Genomic DNA, 25,487 nt, shown 5'->3' on the forward strand with positions numbered 1-25,487 from the left:
TTATTAGAGTCCCTCATACTGCATACACCTTCCCAACTACGTACTAAACTAAAACCAATTGCAATGACAATCCAATAGATCAAGCAAAAGTTCATCGTTGCCCCAAGTCAACCATCATATTCGCCTTATCTTGAACAAATAGTGCTCTCCGCCAATCAACCGATCTAAACACAGCGACAATGTAGGTAATAAGTCAACAAAAATACTGTTTATCTCTACAATTATAACAGGCGCTGAGCCCGATTGAAATGCCGCAGTACTTCGCCTCCACGTGCTGTAAACTCCACGAGGAAGCGACCGTGGCCGTCGGGCAGCGGAGGAGTGAAAAATAGAGGTTCGGCTCACTCCGCCAGCGTTCGGGTGCTCGAAGTTTGATTGAAGGGAGGTAAAAACATTCAGTTTGATTTCGTCTAAGTATGGTTCGGAATTATTTTTGACCTGTGCTTAATTGAGAAAATCAACTGTTCTATATTTGAATAATATTGGAAAGTCATCACTAGGTGTGAATACCACTGGAATTGTCATCGCAATTCAATAATTGTGTAATTTTTTTTTCTACGGTGGTTCTTGTGATAGCATCCAGATTTGTCTCGAATCAAGAGAATAAGTGAGTAGAAACAACTATTCTAAGACGATAATGAAATATCAAAAGTTCCCTGTCATTAAAGGATGTTAAAACAGTTCATGACCTATCTCTATATTGAGCGTTATTTTGGCCTGATTATTTTTCCATTGCAATTTCTCTCGTTATTTATGAATTGATCTAAATTCTTAAAATATTTATAGATTTATCCCCCAGTCTCTTTTTGATCTTTATGTCAGTAATAATGTTTTTTAACTAATGATATTTCAAAGAATTTTTTATATTTTACGCTTGCGCTATAGGCGCAGCGAATTTCAATATATGCCCTGATTTCAGGCTTGTCTATTATTTCACAGGATTTTCAATATTTCATTAGGTTTTAATTAGGTTCACCAGAATAAAAGTATCATTCAATAATTCTAATGATTGCAATGTTGCCAACTCTGCATTGCAGTTAAATTCTGTAATATTTTCTATTTTCTCGATACCCATTGGTAAATTATTTCCGTTGATGTTTTCAATTAATTTTGTTATTCACAGAAACTGATAATATGCATGGATATGTTGTCTAGACATTCTTTTTAATCATAACAATAAATAGTGGTTATAAATACATTTAAAATAGATTTATTCAGTTTAACTATTTTTGACGTTATTTTCTCTACTGAAAAACTAATGAAATTATTTCATTACAAAAATACTAATTTTATTACTATTTATTGCATTTTAATTTATTTATCTAATAAAAAAGCTTTAAATATTGAAAAACATCAAGAAAGTACAACATGGCACATCACCCATTCGGGGAAAATCATTCAAAATTGTGTTTGACCCTAAAACATGAAAGGCAGAATCTCAATTCGACGAAAATTTCCAATTGAAAATATTCTAAGTGCTCATTATCGACCGTAATAAACAAGAACATTTCGAAAATTGTCGTGAGATATCCGAAATTGGGCACGTTACGGCAACGTCGCAAGATTCTAAACTGGTCGGCGAGGCGGACTGACTTGACGACCTACGTCTCTCAAAGTTGTCGAGGTCGGCGATCGTTGTAAAAAAGCGGTTACAGCTACACGTGGAGGCGAATGACTGCGGCCTGCCGGCTCGTGTACTCCCAGTTCATTTCGGAGCGGCGCACTTTGGATACCGATCGAAATGCACTAGTACTTCGCCTCACACATGCTGCTCTGCCTCGTGGCTTGAACCGTCACAGATTCTCGGAATATCTGGGGCGTATTAAGCTCATCAGGACTTGGAGTGATTGTTGATTTTGAGACTTGAACATTCTTTTTATTCGTGTGCAAGGTTGAGGTATTATGTGCGAAATGGAAATGGTGAAATTTTGAATCGTTTGATTTAGTTGTTATTCGAGAGCTAGTAACGATTGACAGATAACTCTCATGTTTATGCATTAGTATACTGTGCTGTTCAATGCTGGTTCATTCACAACGTCATTTCTAGTATGTTTATTTATTAATTTTAAATACTGATATTTAGGATAATTCTGCAAAAATTTTTCAACAACGTCCTGGAATTTTTTCGATTTACATTTCGGAATAAGCTTAAATCAAAAATTTTAAATCTTTAGAATAAATATTGCTTCATTGATACTGAATGCAATAAATTACACTGCATTCCCTTATAATTTGGGAATGGAATTTCATTTTTGAGAATCCCCTTTTTATTTCGGAAGGATCAAATGAGGTAGATATTTATTTTAAAATTTTTATATTTATATTTACTAGGTATATGATAGTTTTAACAGTTTCTATTTCAGAGGAAAATGAATCTAAGTTAAAAAAATTTTACTAAACATTTGTATATTTCATAGAATATATAATATTATTTTAGTCACTACTTGAAACTTTTTACAAAGAATTTTATGAAATTTTCAATGTGAAAAATTATGCTGTTGCTCCAAACTACTCTGCAAATTCTCTTTGATTTCTTACTTGGCACCGATCCTCTGAAATAAAAAAATAAATACAAAAAAATAGTTATAACACGACGAATTTTACTAAAATTCAAATATGGAGCCTTCACTGATTTAATAATTAACTAAGTTAATACTTTCTTCGTTTTTACTACCAAACATTTTTGGTAGTATATATAATAATTGTGTTGTTTATTGAATTCAGTTGAAAACAATTTAAATTCAATCAATTTCAACAAATATTATATAAAATTGCATTTCAACATTAATGTCTCGATTTTGATAATATAAATATACCTATGCGCTTTGAGAAATAAGAGATTCGTTGCAATCAATGTCAGAAAAACACAATTAAAATCGGAAGTTCTATAATAATGATAGGAAATTGTTTGACCTTCATTTGCCGTTGTGTATTATATAAAATCACGAAACATATGTGATAAAATAGCTTACGGTAAATAAAGCTCAAAAACTTTCTGATTTGTTTTATCAAAATTTTAATTTTAATAGTGTTTTGCTGAATTAGATTGCGAAGTTAATCGATGATTGCTTCGATTAATAATACGCAATTGATTCTACAAGTTCAAAACAAACAAGATATCATTCCGATAATCAAGCCAGACCTGTTGCGCTCAATATAACCTTTTGAAAAAAATACATAATGACAACACCCTCCATTTGTTGTAAACAATTCCTTGCAATTCCAACTATCACATTCTCTGAGTTGAGATGGGTCAAGTACAGTCACCGAAAGATACTATTTTCTCGTTGATGACCTTCTACAAGATCGTTCTATGAAATCGTGTCTATGGCTTTGGCTCGAAGAGAAATTCGCCAGTCTTTGGCATGATTACGTATGAGTAAAGTCTTACACACACGTTAGTTTATATTATACCCACCTATTAGCATTCTGATTGGGAGATTCACTAATCTCTAGTTTTAATTGATTAATTATTTAATTTACATAATGGATTTGAAACTAAATATCAACGAGTTGATCGATAAATTCGAATTTTCTAAAATCCGAAGAATAACTTTCACGTGATTTTAGGAAATGAGGTCTTCTCAATGACTTCTGACATTTTGATGGAATATTGAAAAATCTGTAAGATGAAATTTAAGTGCTTCTAATGGATATATCAATAAAACATGTTTTTCTGTAGATAAGCGCTTGTGATGTTTACTGAATTGAAGAGTTGACAAGTGATAGTTATGAATGAAACATCACAATTTTAATAATCATATTACTCACATGTGGCGACATTTCGGCGCTCAATTCTGTAGTAGACAGTTTATGCTAGAAGTCCGAAGGTATCAAAACGCAAGAGCTTGGTGGCCGATTGTTGAAAGAAAAGTACGAAAGATGATACGATTAAAAAAAAATTTGGTGATATGACAATTGATGCCATTCTGCTGCTACCACTTGTCGTCCAGAAAACATTTTTCGTTTATTATTTCCACTTGCAAATACCTATTCTAAATGCCTCGACTTACGGAAAAAAATATAAAATTATGAATGTAAAATGATTTTAATGAATATCTAGCACCGAGTTTCGAATTCGAAAATAAAATTTAAAAAATGTATAACTCCGAAATTCCAAGTACTGTGACTTTGAGGTAAAAAATATTGTACTGATTATCATCATAGCAATTAGCAATACATATTTTAAATTTAACAATTTTATATGGATAAGTTTTATTTTTATTTTATTAAAAATGGTTCATCGATTTTTTGCTTCTCAAATTTCTGGGGTCCGATTATTGAGCTAAAATATGACATGGCAACCGTTTTTTGAATAATATTTTATGCGAATATATCTCTTTTTATATACATATTATATCGTTTCCAAGAGAAGATCTGAACACAGCGTTTAGCAAACAGATTTTTTTATTCGATTTTTAGATTGTATGAGGTGTCTCAAATTCATTGTCTGGTTAGGGGATCTCAGAATCCCTTTGAGCTAGCAAAAAATGAATGACACATTTTTGGGCTCGATCAATTGAATTAATTAATTGATTAATTAAATTGGGAGAATTAATTTGGTGGAAACCCACTGGTATTATCATTAATTTTTAGTCATTTGTTTTGAAAGTATTCAAAATTTTTTTTTTAAGTAAACCATAATAATTTCTATAACAAATAAAATCGCTTTTTTGTCCTTTTCAAAAATATCTAACAAGATATATAAATTTTTTATCAACTATAAAAATCATCGAAAGTTTCATATGTCAAATTAACCTAGTGCCTATTTATATAATATCTATAATAATCTGTGAACTTTAGATAATTAAAATATTCGGTGGCCACCAAGGTCGCCGGATTCAACATCGTCAGATTTTTCCTTTGGTCACATTTAAAGAAAAATATTTATCAATTTGAAAATGTTGAAAATGAATGGAATGAAGAAATCGTTTCATATTTTTCGATTCTCTTTTCATATTAATGTTAGGTATAAAAAAAATTCAATCGTGAAACATTTCAACAATTTCGGATGAAATTTTTTTGTTCGCTGCACCAAGACATGTTTTGTTCGCTTTATGAACGAATTTTTTCACAGAAATTTTTAGAACGTTGAATTGAATCAGAAAATTAAATTAAAAAAAATCTCGAAAGTTACATGTTTTCTGCCATTATGATTTTTTTTTTAGAGTTCTTCACCTTTTTTGAATTGAGCACTCAAAATACTCTGATATGACCAAAAAATCGTAACTTTAAAGGTTATACATAACTGACCACACTCAACAGAATATTACTCAGAAATGACGTTGCACACCCTGTATCTCGCTTATGCTTCGAAAATGAGGTATATGTCATAAGGCAAAAATTATTCTCGCGGTGTCATCTACACGACAATATATGTTTGTCCAGTTTATAATGAAACACCCTGTATATAGCCTCTTCAGATCGGCAGTAAAAACATGGGCGCCCGCAGGGGGGGGCCAGGGGGGGCCATGGCCCCCCCTGAGATTTTGATTCATTTTTCAGCACAACTCCTTCAATAATACTTTCTCAATCCAAAGGGCAAGGAAAAAAGGAAAATGATGGATTCACAACAATTTTCCGGTTTTCAATGGAATTACTATATCTACATATAGTAGAGCATATAGCAGAGGTATTTTTTGAATTGAAAACTTTTTTAGACGCGTTGAGCACTTTTTGGGTAAAGAAATAACATGGAACCGAACGCACTCCATGCGTGTCATTTTTTTTATAAATTCATGTTATATATACGCTCCTATTGTCTTCAATAGATGAAGGTAAGAAAAAAAGTGTTGCAGAAAAAAGAAAAAAAAATTTAACCGATTATAAAAACAATAGTTTTTTGCGGAACTCACGGTATGCCTATAGGAGAGAGCACCAAGAACTCTGGCAATTAGTGATCTTTTTGAAATTCAGACCAGTCGCGGGTGATAAAGATTTCGAGATCCATTTATTCAACGCAGCTATTAACTCAAAATATACTCCTCACATAATTCAAAATGAGATCATTTCGGTAGCTGGGCATGTACCAATGACAAATATTGTAGAAGAAGCAAATTCTTCGAAGTATTTCAGTGTAATGGCTGACGAGTCTGCTGATATTTCTGGACATGAGCAGTTATCTATTGGAATACGATATGTATACATGAGCAAAATGAAAATTTTATAGTGAATGAAGAGTTTCTTGGATTCGTACAATTGAACAAATTGAATGCTGATTGCATAGCTGTTTCAATCCTTGAGTTTATAAAAAAATCTGGTTTGAATTTGGACAAACTTGTAGCACAAGGTTATGATGGATGCTCAACAATGGCTGGTGCAATTCACAGGGTTCTAAAGATCATAAGAGATAAGTACAAGAAAGTAATTTATTTCCATTGTGCCTACCATAGGTTGAATTTAGTAATAAATGACATCAGTAAAATTACTGAAATTCGTAATAGCATTGGCACCGTTAAGGACATTATATTCTTTTTTCGAGAGAGTACTTTAAGAAGAAATCTGATTCCAAATATTCCTTTGTTTTGTGAAATTCGTTGATCAGCTGAATATAAATATTTGCGAGTTTTCTTTGAAAACCACTCTCAAAACTATTTCTGCTATAAAATCTGGAGAAATTTCAATGAATTCTTCAACCACAAAAAGAGCTGCTCAGTTATGGACTGCAATAAACTCTTTCACTTTTGTGGTTTGTTTGACGGTAGCAAGTAAATATTCAAATATATTGGAACCAATAGCAAATACACTACAAGGTGTTTCTATTAATTTTGTGGATGTTCACCGTCATATAAATTTAATTATTGAAATATGTGGAAAACATCGCTCCGATGATGCATGCTTCACAGAATTTTTTCCAAAGCATCATCTATTGCTCAGTCTCAATATAGAGATTGGAAAACCACGAATTTGCGGTAGACAAATGTACAGATCTAATTATTAAGCAGATTCAGCTGAAGATTACTTCCATTATTTAAATCATTTGATTCCTGTCCTTGAAACGAGATTCTCGAAAGAACATGTAATGCTTTTTTTCTTTGTTCAATTTTTTGCCAAAGAATTCAAAATTACTAGATATTGAATTTTTTTTTCTTGCATAGCCCTCCCCCCTCTTATGAATATAAATACAGAAATAGAAAAAAACGGAATACTGATTTCGCCTATACAATCATGGACGTTTTTCAATAATTTTCATTTTGCCCCCCCTGAGAAAAATTTCTGCGGGCGCCCATGAGTAAAAAGCAGAATTAATTCATAATATGCTACTGAGATAATAATATTCAAAAATGGAAATGTCAAGATCGTATCATCAGAACCCATCATCTAAATAAACTAACCGGCACCAATGACATAATGAATCAAATTTCATATGAATATATAGTTTTGTTCTGTGGTCTTTAGTGGCGAAATCGGCGGACACTAAATCAGTGTTTTTCTCGAATTTTTTTACTATTGTTTTGTCTTCTCTAGGATAGTTCACCATTCTGGTTTAAGATCGGTCAGAAATGTCCTAAAATTGGCACACTTTCATAATTAAAAAACAGGTGCAATAATTTTCCTGTTCGGATCGGTACTAATGGATTTGTTAATAAATCAAAGATCTGGGCCAGACGACCATGGCGGTTCAATAATTTATTCAATAATTGAGATGTTTCCACAATCAGGCTTTATCGCTACGCGTGTTTTAAATGTTGAAACACTCCTTATCTATTTCGGTGACTCGACTGGGACAACGCTATTCATTAATTCTTCATTCGTGAATAACGCTATTTAGTTGATAAATTAAAGTTTGGACGCCGTCGGTCTTTAGTTTTTATTCGATTTACCTTTATTTGATGGTCTTTTGGTATGAATTTATATTTGGGGAATATTGGTATTGTATTCTTGGCACGGTTAATTTCACATTATTTCTTCCATTTATATCTATTATAGGGAACTTTAATTCGTTCATTCATGCGCCACAGAACTTTATACATGTATAATTTTTCATAAGTGAGTAAACACAATTATTTGAGATCATTCCCGACTCGAAAACCGAAAACTGCATCATACTTTTGTGCAACATACACATAAACAAAATTATATGCAACGATGGTGCTCCATATCTCTAGGCAAGAAAGAGATAGTAATCTAATTTATTTATGAGGTATTCTGTTTAGTTTTCCTGTTAATTAGCAGCCTGTTTTTTTCATAATCTCGGTTTCTGAATGAAGACTAAAAGATGCTTCAAACAAATCTTCAATCACGCTTCTCGAGATTTTAGTTTTTTTTTAATATAAGTGATTTGTATTATTTGATATTACAAAATTGTGATGAGTCCTTTCGGAATTTATTTCTGGTCAAATATTATACTTGAAATAATCTCTTGAATGGTATATTTGAAATGGAGCAATGATATACAGGGTATATAAACAGCTTGTCAAATTTTATCATAATTTTTCTCATTTCCATACGATTCATAAGATTCGAGTAAGATGTGAAGATTATGACAGTTTCCATATCGAAGTTGTTAATCACATCAGAATGTTTATACGTTCTCGGCAAAGGTTTTTCCAATAAGAGGTTTCATTGAGCCCTTTAACTGGAAAGCTGTCACTTTTGAAGCTGTAATTTTTTGACATTTGACAAGTAAACTACGCCATTCCGAAACGATATACGTTTCAACAACGCCGTTAAATTGTTAAAATTCATTACAAAATGGTGAAAATTTTGTAGTCACATTAGTTAGCAAAAGTAAAGCACTTTCGGGTCGTAGTGAAGCACCTTCTTGGCCAGCAATAATGCAACCGGTGGAAAAATTTGAGCTGTTGGGACAAGTTAGTGATGTCAGGAATAGAAACCCCGAGAGTCGCTCAAGAACAACTGAAAATATTGCTGCTGTATCTTGTGGTGTTGACGAAAACCCAGATTTCTCGATTCTTCGTTCATCTTTGGAATTAGTTATGATTAATGATTTTTTATGGTCGGAATTGGATGATATTGATGTGGACGACGTTCATTCGCAACAAGACGGTGCTACGTGCCACATAAGCAACGAAATAATCATTTTGCAAGGAAACTTACATGGCAGTGATATTTCTCGAAAAGATCATCAAAATTAGCCACTGAGTTCTTGTGATTCAACACCTTTAGACTTCTTGCTTAGGGACCAAGTGAAAGATGAGGTATATGCCAATGCTCCCAAATCGATTCAACAGTCTAAATATGAAATTTGTGAAGTTATTGAGGATATACAGCGGCAAATGTTCGTATTGATCATGGAAAATTTCATGAAAAAGATATGCTGCTGTAACTGGAGCCATGTCGGCCATTTGGCTGATATCGTTTTTCATCGTTAATGGCATACCTTCCCTCTTTGCAACGAAATAATCCATTGATTTCTCTTAAAATATATTCGTTTTTTTAATTTCAAAATGAAACTTCTTATTGGAACGCCCTGTATTTAGTGATAACAAAAAATACTGATTTCAACCAGTGGCGAGGATATATCCATAAAACGACTCCAAATTCGAAAATATATGTAATACACTTCAGGGATTGAACTAGTAGTTTTAATCCCTAATTTCAGGGACTAATATGGTACTTTTAATACCTAAAGATTTAAAGTGAGTGATATCCCGTTACTAGGGTAACAATACTACTAGCACACTACTCCTACAAGACAGCAACCTGATAATTCAAAATAGAAATCAGAATGGAAAAAGGGAGTAAAATATCTGGGAGTAATTCCAGAAATTCTAGATATAATGAACTTTAACAGCTGATAGAAGAAAACAGAAAAAAGGCAGAACAATTGCACGGGAGACTACCCGATGCTCAATCCGAAAAGTAAACTTTCCTTAGAAAACAAATTGAAGATAATAAAAATAGTACTTATACCAAGGATTACGTATGCAAGAGTGACGTGGTATAATACGAAAGACAATAAGAAAGATCAATTGGAAAGTACAGTGAATACAGTAATCAAAACAGCGGTTGGCGCCTTGGTATATAAGCAAGCAACAAATTAGAGAAGAATTGAAAATTTAAATATTGAGAAAATATTTATATAATAAATAAAGAAAGAAGATAATATACAGACGCTGAAACTGCATGAGAATAGGGAATTAATAATACAAATCCCAATAAGTAAGACAGATAAGAGGAAATACTTCTTTTAAGAATCCAAATAGAAGAAAAAAGTGTTAGCAGAAGGTAGAAAAGTCTCCCACTTAGAAAATAGTATAAAATTGGAAAAATTATAGTAGAGGCGTATAGGGAAAAAAAATTCAATCCTTATACAAAAAAAACCTCAGGCAATCTGACACGTTTTTTACAAATTAATTTATTTGTTACTGAATCTCTTAAATATTTTTCCAAAGTGACTTAAGTGTTTTTTAATCCCTCAGCGAATTATACTAACCGTTCACCTCGGGATTAAAAATAACTATTTTTCTGAAAGGACTTTTACTTTCCAGTATTGCATCTCAGGCCTTGATTTGAAGATTTTTCCATATTTCAACTTCTAGCATCACATCCTTCCATATATTCACAACGAATCCGGTCCAGGTTTCTTATTCTCGTATTTTTGGATGCTTATGTCTCTCCAACGACAATGATATTGTTATTCATGTGCCCATAAAAAGTTCACTTGTGATTTTATCCGCGCAGGTGATCGTGAGCCATAGGACTAGACATGTATAATTTTGGATGGCTTCGGCCTTTGAAACTCTTTCGTTCAACTTTCACCACTTTATAAGGCGGAACTACTGACGGATGTCTTCCTTGACCTTCGGTGAAATTTCATTCGTACTGGGTACTATGAACGTTTTATGGCGTGTGGCTTGTTGAACAAATTGGATATCTGATCGAAGTTGTTGAATCGACGTAGATTCGGAGCTGTGGTTTCATCCTTATTACATTTTGGAGTGATGAGAGAAACAATGAACGATATTAACAAAATGACAATGATGTAGTAATTGTAATCAGTCGTTGCAATATTCTAGTTATAAATTGCGGAAATCAGATGCACCTATTGTTTGATTTTTATATACAAAGGATTTACATGAAACGATAAGTCAGCAATAATAATGTTGAGTTTCAATTTATTTTGTTTGGCGAGATTAATCTATTTTTAGTTCTTATGAACATGGGTTTTTTTAGGTCTATTTTCCTATATAATGCTGAAATTCTTAAGATAATCTATAAGATGTTTTTATGAAACTTGAAATATATTAGATACATATTTTTGATGATGCAAAGTCTTTTTGATTTTTAGTAACATTATTATGAGTATTGTCAATGCAAAAAAGTTTCGCCTAAAAAAAGTTTTGGTTTAAAAAAAAATTATTCGTAATTTTTTTCTTGAGTAATATTGTGTATTGAACTTTCTTAAAACACTGCAAATTTTATGATAGATATCTAGCGGTGAAGTTTCAACCACTAATAATATTTTCAGAAACTCGAATAACATTTTTTAAATTAATTTTTCCGGAAATATCAGAACAAAGACTTTGCGGTAAAAGTGAACTATTCAGTATTAAATTAATAACATGTTCATTATTATGAGACGCCAAATTTATGATGAGAAATGAATTTTTCACAAATTTCCTAATTTTGGGGATGAATGATATACATATAGCAAATGATTTTCTGTCAGTAGACTTACAATAGTAATTTACGTAACAAGTCCGGAAATTAGGGTTTTTTTGGACGAATAGACAAAATTCCAGGACGAGCGTAAGCGAGTCCTGGAAGTCTGTGAGTCCAAAAAAACCATTTTCGGGCGTGTTGCGTACAATATTTTTTCGGCAATCATGTAAAATAACACTATCGCTACTGCTTTCCATATTTTATTGCGATTGCGATAAAAAAACATGCAAATTTTTGACAACTGATTCCATATGAACTGTCAGCCGTTATCTCGGTTGCTATGGATTCTATGATTCTTTTCCGGCCTAGTCCGGGAAGTACGTACTTTCCGGACTAGGCTGGGAAATGCTACTTTCTCAGAGAAAAAGCGTCCAGGAAGTGAGCACTTCCCGGACGGTTGCCGAAAAAATAAATTAAGTAATTCTATAGGTATAGAACTTCCCAAACATCTCATTATATGTACCAACAAAAAAATTAAAGGAATTAGAATATTATTTACTACTTATTCAACAATTGTACAATTTCTTCAAGTAAATTTGAATATATTTTATATAAAAATTAAACGGATCTGCATATACAAGGGCGTACAGAGTTATTTCTTTTTAGGGGGGCATTCGAAAAAAAATTGACTATAGGTTTATTTTTATGGAATTTTTTTTATTTTATTATATTGTTACGAAAATTTATAATGAATATTTAGTTCGAATTGAGGACAATTATTTCTGAAAATTCAAATTAGAAAAAAATTCATAACTCCAAAACTATGATGAGTAGTAAATTATGTATTCAGTATGAAATTAATATGAATGTACCTACAAGAGTTTCTGGAGAAGGAAAAACTGAAAGAGAAACACTCTGACGGAATCTTCCTGGGTTATTTATTCTGAAAAGTTTCTTTGAAACTGCAAGTTCCAAGAAGTTCTGGATCTTAGCAAGAATATATATACTTCACCTACTCACTGGATTTCACACTTTTATGAGAATCGGTCTAGCAGAAAATAACGAGTGCAGATTCTGTGGGGAAGAGCAAGAAACTCCGGATCACCTGGTGACGAAATGCTTCGCCATCAGTAGCCAAAGCAAAATATGCTCTGGAGAAGAACCTTGAAAAAGCAAGGCCGTAGCTAAAAAAAATTTTGGGAAGGTCCCTTGAGTTGAACTCCAGACAAATATTGCGAAGTTTGCGATTAATAAAATAAAAAAAAAATAATAATAATAAAATAGTAAAATTTGAGACAATTTTCGGTGAAATTATAATCCTGTATTCTGAAAAAATTTCGGGGGGTCCGGACCCCCCTGGCTACGGCCTTGTGTAAAAGTGGGGAAGTAGCTATCCCAGAAACTGGAGTTCATTATAACTCTGGAACTAGAAGGCGAACTATATATCACGTAATGGAGAGGATAGCTCTGTTGGGGGGGCACAATAGACCATTAGGTCGCAGTGCAACGGAAACTCCATGAATTAAATCGAATCTAATAATATCAAGATATGTTTATTATTTTATTATTATGTATCCTCAAGATTTCCGGACATAATTAAAATTATTGTTTGTTATTTGTTTATTTCAGAATTTTTTATCGAACTAGGATCAACCAATTTACCAAATTTCATCAAAATAGCTGCTATAGTTGTCGAGAAAAGCTCTGATCGTAAAACGAACGGAATTTTCACATTCTATTTTTGGATTCTATTATAGACAAGTTTTGACATATGATTTGCAATCATTGTCCAGGCCATAGGATCACTTTAATGTGATGGAAAATTGTATGTTTATGTATCACAATGAATAAGCATTATTACTATTATTATTCAACGCCAAGTGTGTTGATTTCAGAGGGCTTACATTTTGTTTTTCCCCATAACGATTCCCAAGGTTTATTATCGAAAATAACAAACCATTATGAGTCATGGACTTTCCAGTTTTCGTTTATCATACGCTCAATCGCAGGGTATTTTCATAAGTACCTACGGAGTTTATGTTCGAATGCAAACCATAGAGTAATGGACATAGATAGAGGGACTATACGCAATTTTTACATATCCCCAACATGGTTAGATTACGTTGCCGGATTGTGATATATTTTCAAATCCACAATTTTACTATATTGTTATGAATGTATATTATATTCAATGAAATATATTTATTTGAGTGATTCTCAATTAAATGTGCACATTTGAATATTTAGAATCCGATATTTTTCTTCTCCTAATTGTCGAATTTATAATAAGCAGAATATTAATTATTTTCTGTATCTACCTGATGAAATCTAAGGTTTGGAAACTTTTGCTCTCCTAGTGTCATCGGTTGTTTTACGTCGTTTGGTGCGTTTGAAGTATGTTTTCTGGAAATCTGATATATTTAGGTAATTATCTCAATATATTTTGAGTTAATATGAAACGTTGATTCACTTTGGGACATAAAAAGTGCGTTTTTTATGAAGAAACTCGCGAATTGAGTGAAATATCTTATCATTGATATGTTTTCATTTCCGCGCGCTTCATGTCAAATTTGATAGTTCATGTTGGGGACAAAATTTGCTTACTGAAAATGACATATGCTCCCTCTATCTATGTTTATTACTCTAAGATGCAAACCAATTTTCCATGCACAAAAAATTGCTTTGAAACTTTGATCACACTAAGTTATGAAGGCCAGTCCGTCCCTGACTGCGTAATATTGACGAACGAAAGTGAGGGGGTGCTAGTTGGGATTTTCGGGTTAAGAACTCCGAGGTCAAAAACCGACCTAATGTCGTCCCCCCACCACTCCCAAATATTGGTCCTACGCATTGCACACGCAATAGGAGGGGCCTGAAAACACTATTCTCTCGCTCAGTATACGCACTTGTCAACTTTTCCCTTGCGCGTGCATTCAAAGGCTGCATTTTATCTTGTTAAGTTGCGTTTTCACAACGCACGGTATGCGGACCCGTGCATCAAGTGTTACGTGATTTTTTTTTTTTAGTGATCAAAATTCAATGATATGGCCCAAAAAAGAAACCAAGAAGACTTGTATACGAAAAATACGCCGAAATTAACTACTCAAAGAAATGGTTAGTAGAAATCAATGTTTTCTATTTTCATTCATAATTCAATATTTCACTCATACCTTCCGAAATTTTTAAAATTATTTTCGTCTGCGCTGTTTGTTATTGTTTTAAAATGGGTTACTTGTTGTGATCAAAAACAGGAAGCTTGACCTATATTCTCTGAGTTGTTTATATTTTATCACATGGAATTGTAAAAAAAAAATTGATGCATAAACTATTATCTTAATATGTTTGTTTTTCCTTAATTGAATTTTCTCAATGAGTATCTTCAATTCTTATGGTAGCTTTATATTTTTACTTGATTATAACATCGCTCCTTTTTCTTGATTTGAATATCGATCTTTTTTGAAATGGAAAGTGAAAAGTGCGCATGTCTCTATTTCATTTCACTATTTTGGGTCAAAGGCTTTGTTTTCGTTTGAGTTCATTGTTCACTTTATTTCGTAAATATGTCAATGATGATCAGTCCCTTCTGCTTACAATAAAAAATTATTGAATAGTACTATAGTCTTCAAATCAGTAAGTCTGATTCAGATTGGGTATTAAGAATCGCACAATTAACATATTGAAGAATATTATTTTGAAACATAATGCAACTCGATATAAGTTTTCCATATGTTGAGGACCGAATTTACTATTTTCTTCCTTTTCAATAAGTTAAAATTTTCAAATCAATTTGTAAATAAATTTTGAACCAAATGGAATTTCCTTTCTATTCAACGTTGAATTTTCCTTGAGATTTTTCCAGTAGTTCCGCCATTTTGATGCGCATTGATATAGGTATTCCAGTATTCAGCAAGGAACTGGGAATAATATTAATAAAGAATTTCAGAATTTATTTCTGAAATGAAAATTCAGTTCCATGAATTTCTCATAAGCTTTTTGCCTTATAATTTATTTTCAAATTGAAATCTGAGAAGAAAAAATATCTCTCAGTATATTCAACTCATTTGCATTAAAAGCAAACCTCTGAAAAAGTCAGGTACCTAATATAGTTTCTAAAGATTTTAACTTTAGAATTTTATAATAATATATATTCAATACCAAACTTCCGAATTAATCCAGGAAAAAAAAGAAATTTCTCGTATTTTAGAGTCATATAGAAACCAAAAATCAAATCAAATAATACAAAACCATTTGCGAAATGTTCAGTACGAAATTGGTTGCTATACTGTATAATTTTGATGGTGGAATATTCATTCAATATTGGTTTAATGAAGAACTAATGAACTTATATCCCATTGAACAATTTGTGTTAGGTATTTCTACCTATGAATCAATAAATGAAAATTTTCATGAAAAGATTTTGTCGATTTCGAGATTGCTTTCTATACTTTGAATTTTTTATAAAAAGAGAAGAGACTTTGTTGATTCGAAAATTGGTCCCTAAATTTCAAATTGTGATTATTTCAGGAGAATAGATTTTTTTGGAGTTTATCTCTTCGAATAATAAGAATCAATCCAGCTTGACTAACTATTGATGATTTCTTGATATGTCCATCTCAAAATCTGAAACACCAATAGAATGATTGATTATACCTAATGGTTGAATAAAAAATTGTGGATGCATGAATGAGCTTGTTGCTCATTTCTGGTTACAACTCAAGTGTTATCTTTACGTTCATTGATCTCTGAGGACATTTAATCATAAAAGGATTCAGCAAATATTCAAACAGCTATCACGTATGTTCGGGTTTCAAGACGTGAATTTATATTAGAATGTATTCAACGAAATCGTGTTTAATAGTCAACAAATTAACAGTACTACCTGCATTATATTGAGTACCTATCTGAGTTATTTTGTTCGATACGAAATGAAATTCACAAATTATTATTCAGACAGAAATACACGTCAGTATGGCATGATTACAAATTGGCGAATGCAATTTCTCCTCCCACCATTTTGTGATTATTTGAGATGATTGAGATTATGATTGCGGATCCCAATATTTGATATTGAACTATGTGAGATTTGTTCTTTCTCCCTTCTTTTCCATTCGTAAAGATTTTCTTCAACCTCAAAGCTTTCAGGGAAAATCCTAGAATTAAGTTATTTAAAATGAACTCAACAATGAATTACATAATTCTTATTGAGAAATCTTATTTAATTTATTCAACATAAGGTCAACCTATCATAATATGTTTACAATTGTGTAGGTATAAAGGCAAGGTAGACCTAGACAAGGTTAAAACTTACTATAATAATAATATTATATATTTACAGCATCAATATACATGCCATGTCAACATCTTTAAGATGTACATATTCCTTCAAACATTTTTTGAATTTTTTTTCTTGTCAGTACTCTTTAACTCTTAAACAGTTATTTTCAGTTTTTTTTCCGTCTCCATTTTTAAAGATAGTTATCACTTCTGCAATTTTTAGTTCTCGTGGAAAAATTCATTTCTTGAGACAATTGTTGTCATATCATATACATCAATCATTTCTTTGGATTTTATTCTCTTTATTATATTTATGAACTCAAATACAATTTTCTCTAAAAAATAGGTAAGGGTGGTATTTGAAAATTTTGTCTGAATAAAAATTTTCAATTCCTCTTACTTAGGTAATATATACGAATCTTGGTTTATCGTGTTTCCAACTAATATAAAATTCTCATTAAAAGCATTAGTACTCAAGTTGCAATCATCCTGTATCAATATTTTACCTTTTGTTAATTTTTTTCTAAATTCCCATCTCTTCTTTGTTTTGTTTTCAGCTGTGCTTATGAGCTTTCCTTTTTATGTTTTTTTATTTGAATTGTACCTAAATGGTATCAACTGCATCTAGTGTGTTTTAAACCTCTTTATATTATCATCAATTTTCTTGTGTTGTTTGTTGTATTTGAGCACACATTTCTTTTATAAACTCTGTTTCAAAACTAATATGAAAAAACGAAAAAAACCTAAAACTATTTTCAACACAAAGAATACAAATATCAAAGAATAGCAAAATAATATGATTTAGAATTTTGTGAAAGGGGTGATCAATATAAGATTAAAAAATACATTGAATAATTACAGGTCAAATAGTGACTTTACGTATATCTTTGAGCCTTTGATCGGCTTGTTAGTAAAAATCTCTGGTACATTGTTAGTGTTGATGGTGTACCAATTATCAGTTTCAATGCTGATGCTGTGTGTCAGTGACAAATCAGATATTCCAAAATTAAGGTTACTCCTTCTCTTCCAGAAAACTGGCAAATGCCTGAGATGGTAGGCTTCTACAACGAGACCTCCATTTCCGTACCTGCAATCCAGCCTAAGGTGGAGGAGGTCCCATTGGTCAAAAAAGTAGTATGCAGCCCTGATCTTCCAATTACCGCTACTCAAGCATCTGCTAAACCAAGCGAGCAGAACGTGTGTATGATTTGCCAAAAAATGTTCCCTACTAAGTCAGCCCTTCAGGTGAGTTCATCTTTCATTTCAATATGATTTGAATATACGAAGTGAGTCATTAGTGCTCGATAGGTCTACAACTCTTGGAAATTTTCGGCTAGGAAAATACCACCCTTTTTTCTGGAATGAGAATGCACAATTTTCATATTCTATTCATAATCTCCATGAAATTCTGATTTCGAAATATCCCACTTGTCATCTATGGTACTTTTTAACGTAGGCCACTTGTTTCGACAAATTTTATGGGTATAATGGTTCAAACTAAAGATCATATCTTGAAAACCCATTGAGATAATTGTACGATTTATTATTCATCTAATTCCCGAAAAGTTTTCGAGTATCTAGCAAATTTACGAATGACTTAGGGATTCATGGCTTGACTTGATATTCGATCTACTTGACTTGGGCTTGGCGGACTTGAAATCAACTCAAGTTCAAGTCAAGTAGTTATTTTCTCAATGTCAAGTCAAGTACTTGATAAATAAATACTTCACTTGATTTGAACTTGAATTGATTTCAAGTCAATCCCAAGTCGAATAGCTTAACTTGATATTCAAGCTACTTGGCTTGAGCTTGACTTGAAGTCTAGTAGTAGTTTTCCAATGTTGAGTCAAGTACTTAATAATTAATAATTAACTACTTGACTTGACATTGAGAAACTACTACTTGACTTAAACTTGAGTTGATTTCAAATCAAGCTCAAGCCAAGTAGCTTGAATATCAAACAAAGCCGTGAATACCTAATCATTCAAATAAAATTTGCTCCTTGTATTATGGGCATGTTTCATTTCGACTTCAGATGGATTATGAATTTTGTACATTACACGTACGTATAAGCTATTATAGGTACCTACAAAGTTAAGATGTTACATTCAACAAATATATTTCTACATATTTCGGTCTGTTTCAATTTGAATATGGAGAGAAAAGTTTTACCAGAAATTTCTTATGTTTGGCGTTTGTAATGATCAATTCTCAGTACTTTCTTGATAGAATCAACATGCGAAAATTGTAAAAAAAAAATCAATTTTTGTTTTTTTTCCAGACTCATCAAAGAACTCACGGTGTCAAAGTTACGGAGGATCAATATCGTTGCAATATTTGCTCCAAGACCTTCGCAGTACCTGCAAGACTGACTAGACATTATCGTACCCATACTGGTGAGAAACCATTCAGGTGCGAATTCTGCAACAAGAGCTTCAGTGTCAAAGAAAACCTGAGCGTCCACAGGAGGATCCATACCAAAGAGCGACCCTATAAGTGCGAAGTGTGCTCTCGCGCTTTCGAGCATTCGGGAAAACTACACAGGCATATGAGGATCCACACTGGAGAACGACCACACAAGTGTACCGTCTGTTCAAAAACTTTCATTCAGTCTGGACAACTTGTTATCCACATGCGAACCCATACAGGTATGTTAGTGTAACACTTTACTCATTTATACTTGTTCAAATCGAATTTGATCAAAATTGAAAAAAAAAAACATTGTATATACAGGTGTTCCTGAATTGGACGTAAAAACGAAATTGACAGATTCCTCGGATCATTTCAAGAAAAAAATCCTATAAACATTGGCCCGAGAACGATTCGTTTTCGAGATACAGGGTGTTTAAGTCCCATCTTTTTCAAGTTTTTTTTCATAGTACCTTGCCTTCATAAGATATTCAACTCAAATTAAGCATATATATTCTAACTCGAAGTTTTCATAATGTTATATGCCTATTTTGAATGCAAATCTACAGAGCGATATTTTTTCTGGAACAGTGCCCATTTCTTAAGAATTTTCCTTGGTGGACCACTGCTAGTTTAGAAAATTGTGAAAAGAAACTTTGGTCCAGTACTACACTTTTTGGTTTCTTGTAGTTATGCTGTACCTGCTATCGATTTCGAAAATAAAAATCAAACAATTCTTTGGTAATCCTCAGAACAATCCAAATTACTATAAAGATCCAGTAAGTAAGCTGTGATGAAATAAATTAATTATAAGTTTTACTACTCATTTACCCAATATCTAGCAAAGATTAATGAAGATTCAATAAACTGGTATAATCATCATGAACAAGAAACACCAGGTATCTCGAAGGCGTTTGCGGGCCTATGTATATAAAACTTTTTTCTTAAAATTATCCAAAGAATATCTCATTTTTCCAATTCAGTTATATCCTGAATATCATAAAACCAAGAATCTTCTAAGAGCATAGCTTAAATTTGAGGAAAATCGCTACATCAGTGAAATACTCTAAAGAGAATATGTATACAGTTATTATTAGGTTAAAAAAGAACCCATGTGCCAGCAAAACCGTGAATACCATTTATCAGTTATACTTTTCTATACATAATTCCCATTTTTACCTTGTTTTTTCACATGCGAATAAATAAATTCATTTCTGAGGTTTCATCTACGAATAAAACCTGCATCATGGGAAACTTTTATTTATTTACATGTGAAAAACTGTCCCTCGGAGTAACAAAACATAGATAAAGGAAGTATACCCAATTTTAAACTGTTCCCAATATAATTATCTTGGCGTTGTCATATTCTGATTCATTTTCGAATGAACAATGATTTAATATTATCAAAAATGTAGGTTAAATATGAAACCGTTTCTATCTGCTTTTGCATCAATTTTGTATTCTTCCCCACGATCTGTCATTGGCGTTTTTGTGAGTTGGTAGTGTTTTTAGATATTTTTTTTTCAATATTGTTTGAGTAACTACAAAACTTTCATTAACTTCACTTGGCAAGTAAGAAGTATGCTCTTTGTGGAGAAAGAATGGAGGCATTTCAGATTGGTCCCTGAAATGTTTTTTTTAATTCTTCTTCATCTGTCAAATTTTTTAGCACATATTTTGCGCACTAACTTGCGCTCCCTCTGTCTATGTTTTTAATTCTGAGTTAAAACCCAATAAATTTTACAATGCCTTTTTTTTGTACCCAGAAGACTATATTTTATTGAATCTTTGAATTTTGCCTCGTTAACGAAATTCTGGGAAATACTCAAGTTCATCACGATTATAGCAGATAATGGTTATATTTTCGAAGTTCAAAATGTGTTAACTTTCTTGCATAAGAAATTGTAGACGCTAGGAGGCTCTATGCGTTATAGCAACCCATTTTTATTTCAAGTTCCACGTAAATAGATTGAACAGTTTCCCCAGGTTCTGCATTGAAAACTGTTAGTAAACTATAAGAGCTATTTGGATGAAATTTAATACATTAGTTGTTTGCTGCACCATGCACATTCATTTTCCTGATTCGAGCTCTCGATCAATACATGTCTTGTTCTATCAAAGATGCAAACGTGTTGATACTTTTGACTATAGCAACTTCGACGATTTTTTTAACGCTTTCAAGAGACGAAAAATTTATGATAAAACGTTGAGATACCAGAACATGCTTGAAATCATTTATTTATGGGAAAATTAAGTTGAGGAAATTATTTTCTCCGATCCTATCACTTCCTATATAACTGAGTATAAAAGATACACAATAATCAATTGGCGAACATATAGCATTTGCACATGAAAAGGCAATTCAGAGCATTCATATATAAAGAAGTTATCAAATTCCTAGAACTGTCGAAGATCTTGGACTTGAAATATTACTACAAAATGAAAAAAAAAATTAAATGATCTACAAAATAATCCTTCTATTACAGGTGAAAAGCCATACGTTTGTCAAGTGTGCCAGAAAGGATTCACTTGTAGCAAACAACTGAAGGTTCACTCCAGGACGCACACAGGCGAGAAACCTTACTCCTGCGAAATTTGCGGAAAATCATTCGGCTATAACCACGTTCTAAAGTTACATCAAGTGGCCCACTATGGTGAAAAGGTGTACAAATGCACAATCTGTAACGACACCTTCAATTCTAAAAAATCGATGGAGGCTCACATCAAGAGTCATTCGGAAAGTGCACCTACACCTCCCACATCCATCAACTCCAACGAGTCTAGTTGTTCCAGCGTGGAGAAAGACACTAGGGAAATTCCAATTGCAAGTCCACTCCCGAAACAGGAAATACCAATCAACTACGATTCGAATATAAAGTACTACTTCTACGCCAGAGATAGGAGCTACATTTCGCAAGATTACGGCGTCCCTTCGTCAGCAGGAGTGGAGCTTTTGGCAGCTGCAGCGTCAGTCACAGAGCAGGAAGATAGGTACAGCAATTCGGACGTTTTCGATATTATCAAGAGCCCTCAAGATGTGATAGCGGTTCTGAGACATCCAGCCTATCTTACTGCTTCTCCAACCGTCTCATACACCCCTATCAACGCAGGAGACGATATCAGAAGACGTGTGGAAGCGGCTTTAGCAGTTGACGAGATCCACTCCGAAGAGGATCCGATCTTAACCCCGCCTAGTTCCAATCCTGTTTCTCCTGCACCTTCCGTTTCACCAGATCCAGAGCTGAGTTTGCCGCCTAGAAAGAGATCTAAAATGATTCTGAAATCTATGGAATCGTCTAAAGACTTGTCACCTGTCAGATATAGCTCGGTGATCCATTATGCACGTGCTTCGTAATATGAATGAATGTATGTTTGTATTGGCGTCCGTATGTTGTAATCACAGGGTGTCCGTATACTGGGTGAAAATCGCTTTCAGCATCGTTCTAGCATTGTATCTAGATTTCTTGGAGGATTGTTACATGGGCGTAGACAGTAGAGTGGATGAAAGAGGTACTGTCTCTGAATATGCCTTCTTGAAGAAAGACTGACTATGCTCATGAACTTGCAGACTGATCATTATATCTTATGTTATGGTAAAATATCTTTAATTTAGTAGTTACAGATTTAATCATCTATGAAATAATATGACTAGTTGAAATTATGATGATACATTTTCCCAAATTGAATGGAGACATCATCTCTTTATATTTGAATCAGTTTCAGATCAATTTACATCAGAATTGAAATATATTTAAAAATTATTCCGAGAGATTCCAGTGTCATTCAAAAATTACGTTTATTACAAGAGAATTACGTCATAGCTAATGTTGTCCAATCACCAGAAGAAAACTATGAAGTGTTATCTTCAGGATGATCAACACATTTCGAAAAATCATTTAGAGATGTCTCTCTTCCAATTTTATCTTCTTCCTACTACGACTTTCAGTGAAAATAGAAAATATCGGATGTTCAAAAAAAAAAAACGAGCTCGAAGTAGGACTTCCTAACCAATGGCGTAGCTTACATAATAGATACGTTGAAACTCAAACTAAAATTTTCCTTCCTTTATTGTGGATCAGACCTATGGTTAGAGCGAAGATGCATGCGTTAGGAATTCCATAGCCTACCTCGCGAACTCGTTTTTTTCCTGAATACCAGTATATTATTCATTTTATAAGTGCAATAGATTGGGGAATAATTTCAACTAGTAGATATTAACCTATAGTTATTTCGCACAGTATGGATCTCACCTCGTCTACGTGTTGTCCTATTGTATATCTTTCCTTAGGAAAACCTTTTTCAAACCCCCCATCTCAGGAATTTAATCAGTTGACGTTTGAAGAATGTTTTTTATGTAAAGATATTATTAGTTTTTGAAATTCCGATTCATCACAATGACTAGAACAGTGCCAAAATCTGAATTTTTGCTCTCGTGCTGTATTTATTTTGTTATCGAGTATTCTCTGGGTAGTGTGTGGAATAATTGTTTTTGTTTCTGTGATAAGACTGTCGAACAACGTTTTACCTCAAAACAGTGCCTGGGGCATAGCCCTCGCAATATATTTCGTTGTGAAGCTGAACTGAAATTTAGTCAGTTTTGAGTAATCATTGTTAATAGTTAGTAAATGGTGCTGAGAAAAAGGTTATCTGTATATTGACAATATAAACATATTTATTCGTCATCGCAGTGATTTGGGTTGTATGGAACAAGTTTGTCATTACCCTGATTTCTTGCAATGAGGTTACAATTATGTCGATGCTTCCTCTAAATTTTATTTCGAAAAACTTTTGTACAAAAACGGCTTCGAAGTTTGAACTTGCATAACTGCAAAGCTATTAATTGTATCCTCATTCATATTCCTTCAGCAGAATCTTAGAATCCTATCAAATTCCAAGGAGTATCTATTGCTCTAGGAAATGATCCATCAGAAGAATATGAGAAGCAACGAAGTTTTCAAGTAATGACACTATGTATAATCATCTCTCGCTTCATTATTAGATCATACTATCATCAGCACCTTGTGTTAATGTTTATCCCATTATAGGATCTACTCATTCATTGTTTCTAGATTAATCATTTGGAGAATTAAATTGATGAATATTTTATAACTGTAAATGTTCTTATTATTTACGATTCAATAGGTAAATTGTAAAGTTTTTATAATATTGTGACACACTCGTATAGTGTACTTCGATTCTGATATATCTTTTCATTGTAGTCTGAGCGAGATCTTATATAAGATCTCGCCCTTGAATGCGATAAATGGAAAGACTATTATTGTGAAATCCAATATTGTGAAGCAGAATGTGTAAGTCGAAAAATATATTGGAAATGAAATAGATTTTTCAGTTTTAAAATACCCATTACCTATGAAGTGAGAATCATGATTATATGGGACCATCTAAGGCCGAAAATGAATATCCATACATATTCTCATCGAATGAGATTTTTAGAACGTTATGCTGTTACTAGGATATGCAGACAGAACTAAAAATGATTCAGGCTGATGAATGGTCGAATACCTATTGATACTTCTAAATCGCTACAACTAACTACAAAAGAAGTCTATTCTAAGAGAGATTGGACAAATAAATAATATTAACGAAAATGCTTTATGTAATAATGAGAATATAGATCGAGTTGAAAGTAAAATACAATGGCGAAAATATGAACAGCCGCGAATCTCAAGAACACGCAATAAATGAAAGATAATGAAATGTTCTAAAAGTCGAAGTAAATACAACAACGATAAAATATAAACAGTTAGCATACCGATATTATTGAATCAAATTAATGAGAATGAAGGATAATTCAGTTTATGAGCTAATTTCGAAATAAAGAAAACTTCCGACTAGATTTCAATGTTTATTTCCATATCTTTCTCATATGTGCAACAGCTAGGGAACGGGTGTTCTCTGAGAACATGAAATTGGAAGACTTAGCTTTAGCATAATAGAATGTATTAGAACAAATGCTCATTTCTTGTTACTAAAATTAGCAAGAAGAAGAATCGTGATAAAAGAAAAATATGCAATTCTCCTAAACCAAAAAAAAAAAAATAAATAAATTTAAAAAAGCAATACACAAAATGATGTTTGAATTTATTTATATTTATTTTCCTTCTAAGCTAATTGTGTTAATCTATTGAAAATTGTTGGTTTCTTCTTTCATAACCGCTTCAACTCAAATCATTTTCGAAAAGTTGCTTAGTCTTGGATATAAACAGCATACACTG

At 32.6% G+C, this 25,487-nt stretch overlaps 1 protein-coding gene across 3 annotated transcripts; it reads left to right on the forward strand.

Moving 5' to 3' along the window:
- The first annotated feature begins 366 nt into the window (after positions 1-366).
- Positions 367-24,593, forward strand: LOC123677687 (zinc finger protein 73-like). Of its 3 annotated transcripts, none has more exons than XM_045614361.1 (4): positions 367-607; positions 17,873-18,087; positions 19,124-19,490; positions 21,738-24,593. In XM_045614361.1, the coding sequence occupies exons 2-4, from the start codon at positions 17,884-17,886 to the stop codon at positions 22,604-22,606; spliced, it is 1,440 nt and encodes a 479-aa protein (XP_045470317.1). In that variant the 5' UTR covers positions 367-607; positions 17,873-17,883; the 3' UTR covers positions 22,607-24,593. The 3 variants fall into 3 exon arrangements, with proteins under 3 accessions (XP_045470317.1, XP_045470319.1, XP_045470316.1); XM_045614363.1 differs by lacking the exon at positions 367-607 and adding an exon at positions 1,836-2,046; XM_045614360.1 differs by lacking the exon at positions 367-607 and adding an exon at positions 14,431-14,682.
- Positions 24,594-25,487: the final 894 nt, after the last annotated feature.

The sequence above is a fragment of the Harmonia axyridis genome, chromosome 4, assembly GCF_914767665.1.
Source record: "Harmonia axyridis chromosome 4, icHarAxyr1.1, whole genome shotgun sequence".
NCBI lineage: Eukaryota > Metazoa > Arthropoda > Insecta > Coleoptera > Coccinellidae > Harmonia > Harmonia axyridis.